The 20,432-nt window shown below is 41.6% G+C and overlaps 1 protein-coding gene across 1 annotated transcript; it reads left to right on the top strand.

The window, feature by feature from the left end:
• Positions 1 to 126: 126 nt before the first annotated feature.
• LOC145955768 (uncharacterized) lies at positions 127 to 15,434 on the top strand. The gene is made up of 2 exons (XM_083070924.1): positions 127 to 1,003; positions 11,268 to 15,434. Exon 2 carries the CDS (start codon positions 11,923 to 11,925, stop codon positions 14,527 to 14,529), a length of 2,607 nt encoding a protein of 868 aa, XP_082927050.1. The 5' UTR covers positions 127 to 1,003; positions 11,268 to 11,922; the 3' UTR covers positions 14,530 to 15,434.
• Positions 15,435 to 20,432: the final 4,998 nt, after the last annotated feature.

Below are 20,432 nucleotides of genomic sequence, written 5' to 3'. Positions count from 1 at the left end.
AACGAATGTTACTTTTGGTTCACGTTGATGTCGTAGAGTAGTGTTTTTGCATGATTTTGGGATATTCGTTGTTTCTTTGAAGAATAAATGTAAATAGTATTGTACTATCCGTACCGCGTAATCGAGCTCCGAGCTCGGCACCATAACGCAAGCCGACCTCGAACACGCACCGCGTGACATCAGTTCGATATTTAAGCAGATCATAACTGATCCCCGAGGATCTCGTCCCGGACGAGGTCCGTTATCTAATCATATTATACCTCATCTCAGGCCTAAGGCCTAAAGTAACCCTAATTCACACCTAGGTACATGCATTACTTATACGAGACTAATACTCACACAAATACTAACTTTAGCATCGGAGTCTCTTTTGCAGGTACCACCCCCATCTTGGAGCACCAGCGTACCCGTGAAGGAGGCTCATCGATCTTACCTAGCGGATCAGCTCTACAGCAGATTTCTGGTAAGAACATTTGGCGCCCACCGTGGGGCCGATCAAGAAAGCTCTTATTGGCCACCTGTATGGTTTTCACCAGAAGTCATAGTAGACGCACAACAGACGACGCAAACCACTCAACCACCATGGATAACGAAGCAGCGTTGAGGAGACTAATCGATCAGGTCGAACAGATGCGGCAGCAACATGCCGCCGACCTACAAAACATGCGTGCCAAGCACGACACTGACCTAGCGGCAATGCGTACCGCTAATGAGCAACCATAATGGAGAGGAGGAGCACTCAGTCTCTCAATCCCGGACTGCGACTAGGGCACCGACTTCACGACCCGCCACGCACCGATCTCATGCATCGAAGTACAAGTCGGGCCCAGACGCCAGCAGAGCACCCACTCATGCCACAGAAAGCCAAGAAACCTTCTGTCGACATCCTTTTGTGGACGGCATCATGGAGACCCCACTCCCTCGTGGATGGAAACTTCTCCATCTCGACCGCTATGACGGCACGACGGACCCCGATGAGCACATTGACCTGTTCACAACCCAGGTAAACCTCTACACTAACAGTGACACTATCCTGTGTAGGTTTTTCCGACCTCGCTCAAAGGAGCCGCACTCCACTGGTACACCCAACTACCCGCCGGGTCCATCGACAGTTTCAGCACCCTGGTCCGGTGATTCATGGCGCAATACGCCACAAGCCGACCTCATCACACAACCTCGACCGCTTTGGCCAACCTCAGGCAGAATGACGATGAACCTCTACGAACCTTCATGGAACGCTTCTCCAGCATCTCGGTGCGGATCCGGAACTTGAACCCTGAGGTCGCCCTGCACTCCATGCTCATGGCCCTAAAAGTCGGCCCCTTCGTCGACAGCCTATGCCGAGACCCCCCCCGGTGATATGGACGAGCTCCGCGCTCGCGCGGCCGGGTACATCCAGATGGAGGAACACTCCGCTTTTTGTGACCAGGTTCGCGGAAAAGGTCCAGCAAAGTCAGAACAAGGGCATAAGGACAAAATAAAAGTCAACAACGACAGCTAGTTCAAGAAGTCAACTAGGGCAAACAAAGGAGGGAGATACGACTTCTACACTCCCCTAAACGCACCTAGAGTCCACATCCTGGAGGAAGCCAGCAATAACAACATGCTCGCCCTTCCACCACCAGGCCACACTCCCAACAACGCCGAAAATTCCAAGCACTGCCGGTACCACAGGAACCATGGTCACACCACGGAGGAGTGTCGCACACTCAGGGATCGTATCGAAGAACTTATTCAGGCAGGCCACCTCGGCCAGTACGTCCAACGACAGTAGGGTAACCGAGGTGGCTACGGCGGTCAGGGACGAGGTAGAGGCCGTGGTTCGGGAGCTCGCACTGACCCACACCCGGGTTCCCAACAAAATACTAACGGTGCAGTACAAGCCGAGATAAGCCAAGAGACAGAGTCGGCTCCCTTACGGGGAGTAATCAACACAATTGCGGGTGGCTTTGCGGGGGGAGGCGCCAGCAGCTCGGCTCCAAGAAGACACCTACGAAGCATCAACTGCGTCCACTCTACCACCTCGGCCCCGCATCAAAGCTCACCGCCGATCTTTTTTTCTGACGAGGACTACGCTGGCGTCAGCCCTAACCAAGATGACCCCATGGTCATCGTCGTAGAAATAGCCAACTGGGAGGTGCAGAAAGCACTCATCGACCAGGGGAGCTCGGCCGACGTCCTGTACTGGCCGACGTTCCTCAAACTAGACATCCCCCACTCTCTCATACAACCTCACACTGAGCCCCTAGTCGGCTTCGCAGGAGAGCGAGTTCACACTCGAGGGTACGTAGACTTACTGACAACTTTCAGAACACCACCGGATATAAGGCGGGTCATGGTCCGATACCTCCTCGTGGAAGCCAACACTTCCTACAACATCATCATCGGAAGGCCCACCTTAAACCAACTCGGAGCGGTAGTGTCAACCCCACACCTCACCATAAAGTTCCCGGGCAAGGACGGTAAAATCATCTCTGTCAAGGCTAATCAGAAAACGGCTCGGCAATGCTATGCCGAGAGTCTGAAGGTCTCCTCGTCCAACAAGCAAAGCAAGGGGGATCCCCTCACCGCAGCTTCTTAAGTTTCATTTCTTTTTTCAGTATGAACACAGTTGTGCACTCTTTTCCCGCCCTAGTCTTTGACTGTGAGGGTTTTTAACGAGGCACACAGGCATAATAAATAAAATTACTCATTTTGCTCAATCCATACTCTTATCTTTCTGCTCATATAAAGGACGAAAACGAACCTTAAACGCACAAATGCAAGTTCCGAGGTCGAATACGAACCTCAACACTCTCGCTAAAGGTCGAGTTCGAACCTTAATTAAATAGTCCATCTAAAATCTAAGGTCGAATTCGAACCTCGGTTTATTAAGATCAAGAGGTGACACACTCAAAGATCCAAGAGGAGTGGTGATGGAAGGTGGCTTAGTTCCATGCACGCCCTTGATCTTGGTTCAACAAGGGAGACTCCAAAAGATGATGAAAAATGAAGGAGATGGTGGCGGAAGCACAAAGGTGAAGGTGAAGAGGGTTTGCTCAAGGTTGTTTCATCCAAGTGTAGGATGAAACCTATTTAGGGTTTTGCTTTTATGGTGGAGATGGGAGGAGGTTAGCCAAAGGCAACCTAGTGCTAAGGAAAAGGTTGGTGTTTAGGGTGATGGAGGTGGCGCACAAGGTGTATGGGAGGTGTTTGGTGGGGTGTTGCTCCTTTTGGCTAGCTCACTTCACTAAGGTTGGTGAAGGCCACCCAAGGTAGGCCAAACTCACTCACTCACGGTGGTGGAAGGAGGAGGAGAAGGGGAGGAGGCCGTGGAGTTCCTAGAGACTAAGGAGAATGACAATGAGGCAAAATGCACACTCAATATCATTAATATCCAAAGTATGTACAAGGTGATAGGCTAGGGTATAAATAGGAGTGCTAGCATCTAGGGTTTCATTTGGTGTTGCATTGGCCGAAATTCACCAAGCCAAATGCACACTAAATGAGATGCAAATTAACCCTAGATGCTACTTGGTGGCCAAGTTTGGCATCTAAGGGTTTAGGTTGGCTACAACAAGATGCATGATAAGTTTATGCACCTTGGCCCTCCAATTGGGCCTAAGCCTACCTAACACCAAAAATGTCCAAACAACTCCACTAAGTGTGCGTCACCCTCCTAATGGACACACCTAGCCCATTTTGAAATTAACCTAAGCATCTAAACACCCCAAAATACAAGGGCAAAATGGGAAATACAAAGAAATAAATCCTATGACTAAAATACCCCAAAATACAAGGGTAAAATTGGAATAAACCAAATAAATCCTACACTACTCAAAATTAGTCATAGCATTGGACCATGTGATGGGTTTCACATGAAGTACCATGGATGGTCCTCCATCATACCCTCCTTCTTGAGAAGGATTTGACCACAAATCTTCAAGTTCTTCCATTCCATTGATCCTTCAAAAGAAGTGAAACCACAATTAGGGGAGTAAAATATTAAAACGTAACTATGCAATCCTTAAGTACATAATTTGTTGAATGAAGGTGCTTAGGGCAAAAGGGAAGAGCCAAAGAGGCATCACCATTTAAAATTTATTGACCCATGCAATTCATTCACCAAATCATCTAACTTAGGATTGGGTGCCTTTTATTCAATGATGGCTTTTAAAAAAGGTGCTCATCCTCCATTGCCATCTTTCTTTGGCACCAAAGAAAAGAGGATGGCACAAGGGTTAAGGTTCACTTGAACCTAGCCCTTTTTCTTCAAAGGAAAAATTCTTTTTATCTTTTCTTTTCTTTTTGTTTTTGTTTTTGCTTTTCTCTTCATCATCTTTCTTAGCCTTTAGTTTGAGTTGGTCCTCATTCACTTGAGAGGGTGATAGAGGACACCACACAAACTTCTTACCTAAGTGTTGGAAACTTATTTTATTGGTGAGGCCATTATGGATTATGTGCTTATCAAATTGCCATGGCCTCCCAAGCAAGACATGACTAACCTCTAATGGCACTATGTCACACAAAACATTTTCTTTATAGTTGCCAATAGAGATTGGTATGCTTGCTTGTTGGTTGACTACAACACCTCTTTCCTCATTGATCCATTGCATTTTGTAAGGTTTAGGATGAGGTTTTGTAGTTAAGGCTAGCTTATCAACCAATCTAGTACTACAACAATTAGAAGTAGACCCACTATCGACAATGAGAGAACAAATACTTTCTAAGACCTTGCATTTTGTTTGAAACAAGTTCTCTCGTTGTGATTGGTCAATTTCACTAGATTGATTGTTAAGGAGCCTTCTAACCAACAATAAGTCTCCTTCACAAGGTAAAATTTCTTCCTCGGAGTCTATGGCTTCTTCTTCACTAGAGGAAGATGAAGTAGCTTCATCAAGGCTACTATAGTGATCTTGGGCTTTTAAAACCATGGTTTTCTTTGTAGGACATTGAGAAGCAATATGTCCTCTTCCAAGACACTTAAAGCACTTGATTTCACTTGACTTAGACTCTTTGGAAGGTGCTTTAAAAGATGAATTTTCTTTTTCTTTTTTTTCTTTTTCTTCTTTGGGATAAGGTAGGGAAGAGTGGCCCTCCTTCTTAAAACTCTTGGAATAAGAGGGAGTGGAGTCTTTTCGAAAAGGTTTTCTTGTAAGTTGATGCTCCACTCTTGAGCAAAGTTGAACAAGTTCATTCAAATCCCTATAAGGTAGAAGTTCAACTTTGTCTCTTATCTCAAGATTAAGACCACTTTGAAATCTAGAGATTGTGGTCCTCTCTTCCTCCCTAATCCCAGCCCTCATCATTAGCAACTCCATAGATTGCCTATATTCTTCCACACTAGAGGACCCTTGTTTCAATCTTTGAAGCTTATCCATAAGCTCTCGGTCATAGTATGGAGGAATATGCCTCCTTCTTAAGGCACTACGGAGCTCATTCCAATATTGGATTGGGGGCTCATGATTTATTCTCCTTTCTTTTTCTAAGGAGGTCCACCAATACATAGCATGCCCTTGGAAGCTAAGGGTTGCTAAAGAAACCTTCCTATCTTCACTTATTCCATGGCAAGAGAAAAGTTGCTCAACTTTCATTTCCCAATCTAAATAATTTTCAACATTATCCTTGCCATGAAATGGGGGAAGATTGATGTTAGGTTCCCTATTGGAGGACTCCCTATTTCTATGATGTCTTGGGGGCCTTTGATAGTAATCATCATTGTGATGACTACTAAAGAAGATATCACTTGGAGGTTGGGTATGATGCCCTTCCTCCTCATGAGCACTTGCATACATGTGCCCCTTTCCTCTTGAGGGTTGAGGAGAAGTGACTTTTGGTCTTGAACCACTAGCCTCTCCTCCCACAACTAATCTTTCAAGTAATCTTTTTATTTCCTCATTATTTCTTTCTTGCTCTTTTTCTTTTCTTCTAATTTCTTCCTCTCTTTTTATATTTTCTTCCTCTTTTCTTCTTAGGTAATCTTTCAATTGCCTAAGCTCATCCCTAACACTAGACCTAGTACTATGAGAATTATGACCATGTACACTAGAATGCTCACTCATCTTTGATCAAAAGGTTTTCACAAAATTTTCACAAAGAGTTAAAAAGGGTTTCACAAAGATTGAGTGATAAAAAAGGTTTTCACAAAAAGTTTTGAAGGTGCAAGATAAGTAGAAAAGGCCTAAGTATACAAATTGAACCTTCAAGGGGAGGTGGACTACAAAGAATCACTTAATAACCAAGCCCTTTTCAAGTAAAAATTACTAAGCCCTTGTTACCTTTCTTACAAAAAAACAATTTTGACACTACCAAGTGTGTGTGTGCACGCACCCCTAGTAGGCAAAAGAATTAAGCCTTCTAAACGTTTTTGGAAACAAAGGATAAAAAACCTAAACAATTATACTAGTAAAGCTATATAGCATGCAATGGAAAGCAATTTAAAGCATACACTAGTCGAGGTCCTAGTGAAGGTTTTCAAATCACCTTCTCTACACGCTCTAAAACCCAAGTTGAAGAGGTTTAAAATGGCCAAAATTACAAACCAAAGGGAAGAAATGAATGGCCTAAAACAAAGGGCCGAAAGTAAGTAAAACAATGTAAACAAGAAAAACAAGTCTTCAAACTCCTCCTCTTGTGGTTCCTTCACAATGAGCACACGTGTTAGCACCTCTCCCAAGTGTTTACTCTCCTTTTGGTTTAGTGAAAACCCTTCCAAAGGCTAGGTTGGGTTTTGGTTCACTCCTCCACTCAATCCACCAAAGGATTGCTACTTTGCTAGATAGGTGCTTCACCTACAATCAATGAAAACCAACCAAGAGCAAGAGTTCCAAAAAGATAAAACTGAAAAGGCACAATTAGGAAAGCTAAACTCAAAGAGAATTTATGGAGACAAACAAAAGAGGCCAAAAGAAAGACAAGCAAAAATTAAGACTCAATCAATAAAAGATAGCACTCAAAAGAATAAACCTAGAATGGCACTAGAATGGGTTTGTGTTTAAGTTTCACTTGCTTAAATCTTTTAATGTTTTCGGTCCAGCCAAGGTATAGGTCCCAAAATAAGTCCAAAATGGTCAAGTTCCAACTCCAATGCTAAGGTATTTGGTCCAAGTCCACAAGTCAAGCAACAAGTCCTTTTTGTCCAAGGTATAATTTTTTTTTTTTTGTTCTTGTTCTTTTTGGGTTCACGGCCTTTTGCTTTTTAATGTCCTTGGGTCCAATTTTTTTTTTTTAAAATTTCAACCCAATTTGTTGCTTAGGTTTTGCACTTGTGGTGGCACAAAAATTAGGTCAAAAATATGTAGCATAGGAGCAAGACAAGTGGCTTTTTCTTAGAGGTTTATAGGGAATATTTTTGAGTGGAATTGGTTTTGTACTATTTAGGTCAAGTTGTTTTAGCACAAAATATCCAGCACCTCTTAGATTCTTTTAGGGTTCTTGGAAAACAAGAAAGCAACTTAGACAAGTGAAAATGCAAGGGTAAAGATGGGCGGTTTTTCTAGCATGTGCAAGAAGGTTCACACATGGAAAATCATGGCAACATAGAACATGCTAGAAGCTATTAGCATGCATGAATGACCTAGATAGGAATTCTATATGACACGCCCACTTAAGATGTATGCATCATGGTATTTTTCATGTTTTCATGCAAGGTGTTTGGGCACATACATGGAAAATATGTAAGACAAAATATAGGAAGTAAAAATGACAAAACAATAGGTAGATTCAAAAAGAAAAATGCATGAACATGTAATACTCAACCTAGCATAGAAATATGACAACCTAACAATGGAACCTAAAACATGGAAGGTTCAAGGAAAACAAGTATGAACCACACAAAAATATTCGGTCAAGAGAGGAGAAGAAGAGAAATGACCGAATACCAAAAAATAGAGAACAAAGAAGACTCAAAGGAAAATAAGGAAGGAAAACATTTACCCTTGAAGAACCATGGCTCTGATACCACTTGATGGAAGGTGGCTTAGTTCCATGCACGCCCTTGATCTTGGTTCAACAAGGGAGACTCCAAAAGATGATGAAAAATGAAGGAGATGGTGGCGGAAGCACAAAGGTGAAGGTGAAGAGGGTTTGCTCAAGGTTGTTTCATCCAAGTGTAGGATGAAACCTATTTAGGGTTTTGCTTTTATGGTGGAGATGGGAGGAGGTTAGCCAAAGGCAACCTAGTGCTAAGGAAAAGGTTGGTGTTTAGGGTGATGGATGTGGCGCACAAGGTGTATGGGAGGTGTTTGGTGGGGTGTTGCTCCTTTTGGCTAGCTCACTTCACTAAGGTTGGTGAAGGCCACCCAAGGTAGGCCAAACTCACTCACTCACAGTGGTGGAAGGAGGAGGAGAAGGGGAGGAGGCCGTGGAGTTCCTAGAGACTAAGGAGAATGACAATGAGGCAAAATGCACACTCAATATCATTAATATCCAAAGTATGTACAAGGTGATAGGCTAGGGTATAAATAGGAGTGCTAGCATCTAGGGTTTCATTTGGTGTTGCATTGGCCGAAATTCACCAAGCCAAATGCACACTAAATGAGATGCAAATTAACCCTAGATGCTACTTGGTGGCCAAGTTTGGCATCTAAGGGTTTAGGTTGGCTACAACAAGATGCATGATAAGTTTATGCACCTTGGCCCTCCAATTGGGCCTAAGCCTACCTAACACCAAAAATGTCCAAATAACTCCACTAAGTGTGCGTCACCCTCCTAATGGACACACCTAGCCCATTTTGAAATTAACCTAAGCATCTAAACACCCCAAAATACAAGGGCAAAATGGGAAATACAAAGAAATAAATCCTATGACTAAAATACCCCAAAATACAAGGGTAAAATTGGAATAAACCAAATAAATCCTACACTACTCAAAATTAGTCATAGCATTGGACCATGTGATGGGTTTCACATGCAGTACCATGGATGGTCCTCCATCAAGTGGGCTAGACATGGAAGATTGGGCCAGTCTAGGCCCAACGGGCCCTATGGGCTTGGAAGGCCCAAACCAAGTTTCAACATGGGCTTATCTTGTTTTTAACATTCTTATTATATTTTTGTTAGTATAGTATGAATATATTTTGGTCTTGTATTTTGGACCACATAGAGTAGCATTTTAGGTTTTAGGCTAGTTGGGCCTAGTTTTGGGCTTCATGGGCCTTTGGGCTTTTGGTACCCAATATTGGGCTCATTATTTTCCTTGTAATATTTCCTATTGATTGTATTCATTAGACCATTTTATTTTGGTCATTAGTTTAGGGTTTAAGGAGGTTTAATAGTTCATTTGAATTAGGACAAATTAGGTCAAATTTAGGATGAATTTAAGTTGCATTTAGGTCACACTTTTGGCACCACCTTGGTTGCACAAGTGTGACACCGAAATGCAACCCTAAATTCACTCTAAATTCAACCTAATCTATCATTTAGCACTACATGACCGGTCATGAGCATGTGACACAAGGTTTGAATTCAAATTTGAATTTGAATTCAAATCTTGGCGCCAACATGTGACCAATCATGTGGTGCCAAGTGTGCTCCTCAATTTCGGATGCTATATGTTTCCCTCCTCTCATCTTTTGTACTCACTTTTGATCATAATAGAAATTTGTGAGCCTTTGGCCGAGTTTCCTCTCTCAAAAGTCCCCTAGAGTTCATCTTCAAAACCTTAGGATTCCACCTTAGAATCCTCCTCTTTGAAGTGTGCTCTCCATTGATGCTTGAGCTTGGATGCTTCCTTCCTAGTTTAGGTTGAGTTCATCTTGAGTTCGTAGCTGGCAAAGTGTTCATAAGTGAAGAATCAAGTCTCCTTTGAAGAAGATCCGGCCTAAGCAAATTCGTGGAGAAGAATCTCTTTCACTTCTCCTAAGTTTGCTATCATTTTTGGTATCAAGAGCAAGGTTCTTCTTGGAGATAAGTTCTCTTGTGTTTTGTCCGATTATTTTGCTGTTTGTGTACTCTTGTATGTCTTCTTTGAGTTTCTATTCGGATCTAATTGTTTTGAATCAAATTTGTTCCATAGATCCATTGTTTGATTGTTCTTGATTTCTTCCACAATCAAATGTTTAGGAACTTTTTGCTTGTGCTATTTTGATTTTATTTTGAGTCTCTCAATTCCTTGTATGTGTCCGTGATTGGACCTCATGCATTGCATTTAGATTTTGGTTTTGAATCTATGTTTTGTCTTAGAAGTTTCTGTTTAATCCTTATATGTTGCAAATTCCTTGAATAGCATGTTTAACCTTGTTTTTGTTTTGAATTTTGTCTCATATTTTGCTCTCGGATTTGTGTCTCTTTTGCCTCCTATATGTGCTTTTTCTTTTACCTTATTGTGTTCATGATTTGCTATTAGTCCTAGCAAGTTTCCTTAGAGTTAGGTTTCCATTGTGTTCTTTAAGTTTTCAAATCACATTCTCTTGAAAATCTTCTAAACATTTTGTGACTCAAAATTTCAAGTGTAATCCTACTTCTAGTGCACTCTTCTTGTGGATTCAATTTAAAAAAAAAATGATGATTAAGAGGCTGGAAAACAGAGTTTAAAACAGAGCCTAAAAGACCTAAAAGTTGAAAAGCAAAATAGTTCAAAAAGAATCCAAACCAAAACCTAAAACTAGTGCACTAGTTTATCATTCTCACTTGAAATTTGACCTAATTTTTGGCTGATTTGTATTCTCGTTTTCTATAGCTTGGAACCTTAGAAAAATTTGAAATAAAAGGCAAAAACACTCTCTGGAATCTTAATTTGATACTGGAAAAAGAAAGAATTAAAAAAAAAATATATAAGACAATTTAAAATACAAAAGCCGAGAGGTGTACATTGGTGAAAATTCATTTGGTTCCTTGTTATTTTTTTGGCTACTACTTTTGCTATACTTGTCCAATTGCTTTCAAATTTTTTTTGTTTTCTTCATCTACTCTAGTACCTATCTAGGATTCATTCTAACTGAGTGCTAGCTTCATTTTGGAGTCTTAATTTTCCAGTTTTACTTGTTGAACTTCTTTGAGTCTTGTCATATACACATATTACTCTTAATTTTGGTATAAGCTTTCCAAATTGTGCTTTGTTGCTTGTCCAGTTTTCTTTCAATAATTTCCTGTGCTGGAAGTGGCCTTAAATCCTTGCTCAAGGATCAAGCATTGCTCAACAAAGAGTAGGAAAAATTTTGGACACTATAATCACCAAATTTGACCTAATTTAGTGACCAAAATCCTCCTAAATTTCCTTCACTTGAGTGACCAATCCCTTCACCTTGTGAGGCAGCCACTTTAACCTCTTTGTTGTGTTTCTTTTGCAGGTCCAGGAGCATCATATTGAAGGATTAGTGGCGGATTAAACACTTGGTTAAGTGTTGGAAAATTTGCACAACAATCCGTCACTAATTGGTCACTAAAGCCATCATTTACTTGTTTTCCTAGGCTAGTTTACATTTTTGTCAAAACTCTTGTATTTTAAATCAATTTGTAAAGCTTGGAGGGAGTATTAAGAAGCTGGTCAGGTATATCTACATCCTTGATAGCATCTCACGTGTAGTACTAGTGGAAGTGGCTTGGAAATTTCATATGTTTCAAGCTTCCACTTAGGGTTATCCGACTAGCTACTTGTTCTTGCTTCCTTTAAGTTTCTTGTCCTTAATTGTTTAATTTTGCTGCCTTGAAACGTCTAGAATTGTGTAGTTTATTTGTTCACGCTTAGTTTAAGTGTCAAAAGAAACAATTTGTGAAAAAGCATACAAAAATTTTTGTGAAAAGTTTTGAGGAATTGGAAATACCACAAAGGAGTTTAGTGATTTCCACTTGAAAAGGCTTGGTTATTAAGTGGCTCTTTGTAGCTCACCTCCCTTGATAGTGCAACTTGTACACTTAGACTTCCAAGTGCTATTTTCATTCCTAGAAAATACTAAAAACATTTTATAACTTTTTGCATAGCATACAAATTCTTTTTGCTTAACCATGAGTCATCATTCTCAAGGTAGTAGTGACTTTGATACTCCTAAAAGTTTTGAAAGAATTGTCAAGGAGGTTGAAGCACTAAAACTTTGGAAAAATGATGAGATGCTTCAAAAACAAAAAGAGAAACTTGAAAAAGAAGTACAAATCATGGCTTTGGAACAAGAAATCCAAAAGATTAAGCAAAGAGAAGAAAAACTTTTAAAAAGTTTAAATAAAAATAAAAGTCCAAAAGGTTCTTCTAGGAGCTCAACCAAGAGCTCCAATGATTCTCAAAGCCAAGATAATGATGGTAGTATGCATATGGATGCTTACTATCAACCAACACCTAGGAGAGTCATTAAAGAACACAAAGTGAGGGAATCAAGGGTTGATCTCCCTTACTTTCATGGAAAAGAAGATGTGGATGCCTACTTGGATTGGGAAATGAAAGTGGAGCAAATCTTCACTTGTCACCAAGTAGGTGAAGAAAGAAAACTTCCCTTGGCCACCTTAGCTTTCCAAGGACAAGCTATGTATTGGTGGACCTCCTTAGAGAGAGAGAGAAGACTTCACAATGACCCTCCAATCACTTATTGGAATGAGTTGAGGAGTGCTATGAGAAGAAGGCACATACCTTCTTATTATAGTAGGGAGCTTATGGATAAGCTCCAAAGACTCCAACAAAAGAATATGAGTGTTGAGGAGTATAGACAAAAGATGGAGTTGTATCTCATGAGGGCTGGCATAAGGGAAGAGGAAAGATTGACCATTGCTAGGTTTTTAAGTGGTCTAAATTTTGATATAAGAGATAGAGTTGAGTTACTCCCTTATAGGGACCTTTATGATTTGGTCCAATTTTGTATAAGGGTGGAACAACAAAATTTAAGGAAAAATTCTTTAAAAGGAAAAACTCAAGCTAACTCTTATATCAAGAATGACTACAAGAGGGAGGGTCAATATGACTCTTCTAAAAGCTCTAGTAAGGGTCAAGAAAAAGAAAAAGAAAATGATAAAAATGTTGTCACTTCTAGTAGTAAAACTAGTGACATCAAATGCTTTAAATATCTTGGGAGAGGCCATATAGCTTCTCAATGTCCAACTAAAAAGGTCATGATTTTGAGAGGACAAGACATTTATAGTAGTCTTGATGAATCTAGTTCTACCACTTCAAGTGATAGTGAGACTAGTAAGGAAGATCCTCAAATTGAAAAGCTATATCCTGTTGATGGTGATCTTCTTATGGTCAAAAGGCTTCTTGGAAGTCAACCTTGTCCCACTTCACTATCACAAAGAGAGAACATCTTTCACACAAGATGTTTAGTTTCCAAAAGAACTTGTTCTCTCATTGTTGATAGTGGATCATGTTCAAATTGTTGTAGTACAAGGTTGATTAACAAGTTAGCCCTTACCACCATTCCTCACCCTCACCCTTACAAACTTCATTGGCTCAATGAAGGTGAGGAATTGGAGGTGAATCAACAAGTAAAGGTCAAGTTTTCTATAGGGGATTATAAAGATAAAGTTTTATGTGATGTGATCCCTATGGAAGCTTGTCATATTTTGCTTGGTAGGCCATGGCAATTTGATAAAAAAACTATACATGATGGCCTCACTAACAAAATATCCTTCACTCATAAAAATAAGGAAATTGTTTTTAATCCTTTAACACCACCCCAAGTGTTTGAGGATCAAAAACAAATGAAAAGAAAAATAAACAAAGAAAATAAAGAAGGAAAGAGTGTGGATAAAGGGGACTCCACTAAGACCATTGTGACAAAAGAGAGTTATTTTATGACCAAACAAGACTTGAAAAGAACTATCTTTATTCATAAAAGTCTTGACTCTTATCCTAATACTGCCACTTATCTTAAAGTTGAGAATGAGGAACAAAATGAATTTCAAGCAAAGAATTCTTCTCAACCTTGGGATATAGTGAAGAAGGAGTGGACTATACCTAGTATTACTCCTTATACTACTTCCTTGATGGTGCACAAGGAAGGAAGTATTTCTTTGAATTTCATAAAGCACCCAATTTTTGGGTTACATTGTTTAGTAGATACAACTTGTAATAATCAATATTCTATGTTTGATCTTATGGGAAGTTCTTATTCTTTTCAATTTAATATGATTCCTTCCCCACAAGATAAATATAGCTTATATGATTATGAGTATCTAGTAAACAATCAAATCCAAAATTGTTTAGGGCGCTTTCTAGTAGTTTTTTCTTTATATTTTAGGAAAAGCCTAGGTTACCATTTAGGGTACTTTAGGCAAGATGTAGTTGTGTTTAAAAATCATTCTTTTCATTGTCTTAGTCATAGTGTTCTTACATTTTTAGGTTTTACTTCTATGTTGTGCTTAGAAGAGGAGCCTATTTCCATTTTTAGAGAGTCTAGTATTTTATCTTTCTTTGTTAGGATAAATAGTAGGACTCCTCTTAGGATCCATGATCTTTTCTCTTACCATGTCACTTCTTATTCCTTGCATGTTTTACATGTAGGTGCTAATGTTTCTTCCATGCATCCTCTAGATTTGAGGACAAATCCTTTTCAAGAGGGAGGGGATGATGGAATCATACTTGGGAATGCAAGAGGTGACACACTCAAAGATCCAAGAGGAGTGGGCTAGACATGGAAGATTGGGCCAGTCTAGGCCCAACGGGCCCTATGGGCTTGGAAGGCCCAAACCAAGTTTCAACATGGGCTTATCTTGTTTTTAACATTCTTATTATATTTTTGTTAGTATAGTATGAATATATTTTGGTCTTGTATTTTGGACCACATAGAGTAGCATTTTAGGTTTTAGGCTAGTTGGGCCTAGTTTTGGGCTTCATGGGCCTTTGGGCTTTTGGTACCCAATATTGGGCTCATTATTTTCCTTGTAATATTTCCTATTGATTGTATTCATTAGACCATTGTATTTTGGTCATTAGTTTAGGGTTTAAGGAGGTTTAATAGTTCATTTGAATTAGGACAAATTAGGTCAAATTTAGGATGAATTTAAGTTGCATTTAGGTCACACTTTTGGCACCACCTTGGTTGCACAAGTGTGACACCGAAATGCAACCCTAAATTCACTCTAAATTCAACCTAATCTATCATTTAGCACTACATGACCGGTCATGAGCATGTGACACAAGGTTTGAATTCAAATTTGAATTTGAATTCAAATCTTGGCGCCAACATGTGACCAATCATGTGGCGCCAAGTGTGCTCCTCAATTTCGGATGCTATATGTTTCCCTCCTCTCATCTTTTGTACTCACTTTTGATCATAATAGAAATTTGTGAGCCTTTGGCCGAGTTTCCTCTCTCAAAAGTCCCCTAGAGTTCATCTTCAAAACCTTAGGATTCCACCTTAGAATCCTCCTCTTTGAAGTGTGCTCTCCATTGATGCTTGAGCTTGGATGCTTCCTTCCTAGTTTAGGTTGAGTTCATCTTGAGTTCGTAGCTGGAAAAGTGTTCATAAGTGAAGAATCAAGTCTCCTTTGAAGAAGATCCGGCCTAAGCAAATTCGTGGAGAAGAATCTCTTTCACTTCTCCTAAGTTTGCTATCAAATGGGGTTGAGTACGAACCTTAAAACTCTCATCCGGGGTCGAGTACGGACCTCAAAAAAATTCGTTTTACTCCAAAACGAGGTCGAGTACGAACCTCGGAAAAATTCATTTTACTCCAAAACGGGGTCAAGTACGAACCTTAGAACTCTCACCCATGGTCGAGTACGAACCTCAAAAAAATTCATTTTACTCCAAAACGGGGTCGAGTACGAACCTTGAAACTCTCATCCGGGGTCGAGTACGGACCTCGAAAAAATTCGTTTTACTCCAAAACAAGGCCAAGTACGAACCTCGACAAAATCGTTTTACACAAACCCAAGGTCAAGTCCATCGTTTGAGGTCAAATTCGAACCTTCGTATAGCTCACCTCACTTCAATTCGAGACCGAATCAGAACCTCAGACCAAATCCGAACCTCTCAAAAGATTCCTTTACGAAAAATCGAGGTCGAGGTTTCACCCCGGCGTGACCAGCTCGGATCTATAAAAACACAAAACAGACACCGAACGTATACCTCAAAACGCGCACAAAGCAAAAACCAAGCACAAACACATAAAAGCAAAGAAATATATATATATATATATATATATATATATATATATATATATATATATATATATATATATATACGCATATATCAGCAAAGTTCCCAGAGTTCAACACTTGAATTCAAAACAGAAAATTAAACTAGGCTATTACAAAATTGGCCTACGCAGAGGCATTCTCACTAGAACTGTCATCGACATCGTCCTCCTTAACCAGCTTCCCAAAGCGGACAACCTTCTCCACATGCATGGAGGAAAAGTCGAACCCGGGAGCAAGGAGCCGTGCCTGACGAGCGGCCTTGTGGAAGCCCCTCCGGTGCTCCATCACAATGGAGCGTTCAACCTCCGCAAGCCTCCCTTCCACGGCCGCCTTCCCCGCCGCCAGCTCCGCAAGCTCCTCCTTCAAGGTGGAAATCTCGTCCTCCCGGCCACCAACTCTCCTTTAAGAGAGGTCACAACATCCTCTAGAGCCCGCACTTGGCCACGGGAAGACGTCACCTCATCCTCCAAAGAGCGGGCGCGACCCCGAGAGAAGGCGACGAGCTCCTGTAGCTCCCCCACCTGGGAGGCATAAGCCTCGTTGGATCGTAAAGCGATCTCAAGAGACTTCTACACCCTCGCAAGGTTGCCCCGCGTAGATCGAAGCTCGGCCTCCTGCCGCTTCGCCTCACCAAGAGCAGTACTAAGAGCCTTGTTCTCCTCCCTCAGGATCTTATTCGCATCCTTCCAGGGTTGAAGTCGGCCCCTCAGCTTGACCTTGGTTAAGAAAATGTGATCTCAAGGTTCGAACTCGACCTCGGCCTAACAAGGTTCGAACTCGACCTTGGTTAAGAAAATGTAGTCTCAAGATTCAGACTCGACCTTGGAATATCAAGGTTCGGATAGTACAATAGCCCCCCGAGCTCTGAAGATCGTAGGTCGAGGAGTTAAGGCCGAGCTCGCTGGGAGGAGGTGACCTCTCGCGTACGTTTGCTCGTTGTGGTGACACGTGTCGCGACTGTTCATTTCCCGGAAACGTGCAAGTGGCGTGTCATGGGAAATGACAGTTATGCAATGATGAATTTGCGATTAATTGCGTTGTCAGGCGTGCCCTTAGGTTGACGCGTGGCATGGCGGCTTTGAATTTTGGGGGAAAACTTTCTTTTCTCTCATACGCGCCTCTTCGCTTCTCACTTTGCTCACTTTTTGCTTTTTCAGCTTCTTGCGTACGCTGTTCCTCTCGTTTTTCTGCTCGTCTTCCATCTCCGTTTTCTCCGTTTCCGCGTCGTTTCCGGTAACCCAGTCACTGTTAGGGTTAATTTCTGAGGGAGAGTACCAGGTACTTCCTTTCTATAGTCTTCTTTTTCCTTCTTCCCCAACCTTCTTCAAGTCTTTCTTGTCTTTTTCATGGCTGGGGGAAGTAGTGCCGGTTCTTCTGCGCCTTCTCGGGGCAAGGCGCGTGGTAAGGCGGTGGCTACCGGGAAAGCCGCCGCCGAAAAGAAGGATTCGCCCCGGGGCCCGGAGCCGGGCATTCCTGGCTATGACTGGGTCAAGTGCGAGGTGGGGGGCATCCAAAGTGTCTTTCAGACCTTTCTTGAGGTCAATAGGATCGCCAGGTCGTGCAGGGTTTGCGACCCTGCTATCTCCCGAATGATCCGGCTTGAACCCTGTCAGGCTGGTGAGGGTGTGTACATGGGGAAGTCTACCGATTCTCCCCATTTCTATATGTACTATTGTTTCTTTAGGGATTTAGGTGTCTGTCTTCCTTTCACTCAGTTTGAGTGTGATTTCTTGAACCATGTCAATGCGGCTCTTTGCCAGTTGCATCCCAATAGTTGGGGTTTCTTGAGGGCTTTTCAAGTCTTGTGTACAGTTTTAGGGATAGAGGTATCCCTTCCCGTCTTTCTTCATTTTTATCAGTTGAAGTTAGGCGTTCGCCATATGTCATTCTGTCTTTGAATGGGAGTAGGGATGGGGGTTTGTTTACCCTCTACTCCCAGTCATATAAAAATTTCAAGCAAGAGTTTTTTCGGGTTGCTCTTGTGAATGTTGACCCTTTGGAGGATGGGGCGTTTTATTTCGGCGGGTTGCCGAAATTCCCTTTCTACTGGTGCCCCAAACCGTCTAGGTTTCATGGGGTAGGCCAGGTGAAACTGACGGCCTCGGAGGTGGCCGCTATCGTCAACCTCGCTGCACTTCCTCGCCCGCTGGATTGCAAGCTCGTTCTGTCGCTTGCGAACTCGGCATACAGGGAGAGGGGTTTGGAGAGTGAGTATTGTGTTTTTTGGTGGCTTGGGGTGTGTGTAGCATTCTGTTGCTGATGTGTTTTGCTTCTTGTCTGTAGGTATCATGGGGAAGAATTTGTGGCGCGAGCTCAAACATCGCTACAATGTCACAAAACTCGAGGTCCCCGAGTGATAGACCATGGGCCAAGGGCCCAGTGACCAGAGCTATGGCTAGGAGGATACAGGAAGAGCTGGATCTTGAGAAGACTAATGGGCTTGTTAGGCCCAAGGTAATCTTCACTTGGAATGCTCTATCATGAAGAGAAGGCCTTAGTTCTACTTGTTTATATTGTACAGTTCATGCATAGTATTTTGTATAGGTTATTTTTGCCTTTGTATTGTGAGGCACTTTATTTGCTTTTTCCTAGTGATTGTATATTGTTTTTAAGGTAGGTTACTTGGAGAGTTTAACTCCATTTAACCTCCCTAGATGATACATTCATTTTATATTTTTTAGTAGGGAAAAGGGGGTAACATAGCAAAGCTTGAGGTGTGACTAGAAATTGGGCCTGAGTTGGGCCTAGGCTAAATTTTGCATATTGGACTCATTTTGCTCCTAATTTTTCATAGATTTGATTTAGCTAGGTCTCATCATCATATGATGAACCTAACTAAACCAAATCAAGATTTTTCAAATTAATTCAAGGAGCAAAATGTGTTCAAGGCCGCCTAGCTCTCTTAAGTCTCCTTGGCCGAATTTCCTAGTTGTTATTCTTGAGTTTTGAAGCTTGCCTTGCAAGCTTCTAAACTCAAGTAAGGTAAGCTTACCTTACCATGGTTCTTAAGTGAACCATGGTCAAGGTTAGCTTCCCTTGTAAGCTTGCTAAAAAGTAGGGAGTTAAGTAAACCTTACCATGGTTCCTAGTTGTCGCCACCGGCCCGAAATGGGCTTTCGGCATTCGCGAAGGATGGTTGGACTCGTTTATTTGTTTAAAAAATGTGGATTGCTAGAATGACTTATTCTCAAACTGAGACCTCATCAAACGAGCAATTTTATTAAAAGGCTCACCAATCCATATTAATCCCAAGCGGGACCCTCCATGGATTAGTGGTTTTCGCAAAAGGAGGGTTCGTGGAGTCGCCACCAATGTTTTACTCAAAACATTGGAAAAAGGGATAAGGCAATTGATTTAAAAATCAACTTTGGCCACTACAACCAGAGTTGGGTAAGGGAGTCGGTTACGCGTGGGGAAGGTGTTAGCACCCCACGGCGCCCCTTTCGGGTTCCCTATGACAGATTATTTTTAAAAGAACAGTATAAAATTACTAAATTACCCCTATTTATTCTAAACAATTATAAATTGACTATCTACATGATGACAGTTTAAATATACACACAGAAAGCAGTAAAAGGAAGGATTGAAGGGAAACCTCTTGAAGCGTGCTTTTATATATTGCAAAGAACTGGGAAGCGTTTTGGCGTACCCTCGCTCTACAATCCCGCTCCTCGCTCTCCTAGAACAAAATTTTAACTAAGGGAATCAAAAAGATTTCCCCTCGACTAGGTTCGATCCTCAAGCAAAATGGCTTGGGGCTCAAGAACTTCGTCGGATCAACTCTCCGAGTGATTTCTAGGGCAGAACACTGCTCAAAAACCCCAGAATACTCAAGGAGAGGGTTGAAACTATCTAAAAAAGTGTGGAATGACGTCCAATTGACGTCATATTTATAGGGAATAGGCGCAATACGGCCTACAGGGGCAATACGGCCGTATTGAAATTTTTGAACTTCAATACGGTCGTATTGAAGTTCAATATGGTCGTATTGAAATTCAGAAATTTCAATACGCCCGTATTGAGTTCGCTGCGGTCGTATTGAAGTGTCAATACGGTCGTATTGACTTCAGTACGACCGTATTGAAGTGTCAATACGGTCGTATTGACTTTAGTACGGCCGTATTGGGCTTTTTCCCTCCACTTCCTTATTTTGAGTTGTTCTAAGACCTCTAGACCTACAGAGAACCCTCCTAGGGCCTTCGAGGAGTCCTTCTGGCTGATTATCCTTCAGTCTTCGAGAGTCTTCAAGCTTTATTTCCGACCCGGACAATTTTAGGGGTCTACAGCTGCCCCCCCTTTACTTAGTCGGACGGCCTTTTGGTGTATCGGCTGACAAGTAAAGGAGTTGACCCAATTGTCCGGGTATTGTGCCGACCTTCTGACTTGTAGCG

The sequence above is a fragment of the Cajanus cajan genome, chromosome 3 (genome assembly GCF_000230855.2).
Source record: "Cajanus cajan strain Asha chromosome 3, NIPB_CcT2T_4, whole genome shotgun sequence".
NCBI lineage: Eukaryota > Viridiplantae > Streptophyta > Magnoliopsida > Fabales > Fabaceae > Cajanus > Cajanus cajan.
Note: the sequence above shows the minus strand (reverse complement) of the source record. Positions and strands in the feature narration are given on the sequence as shown.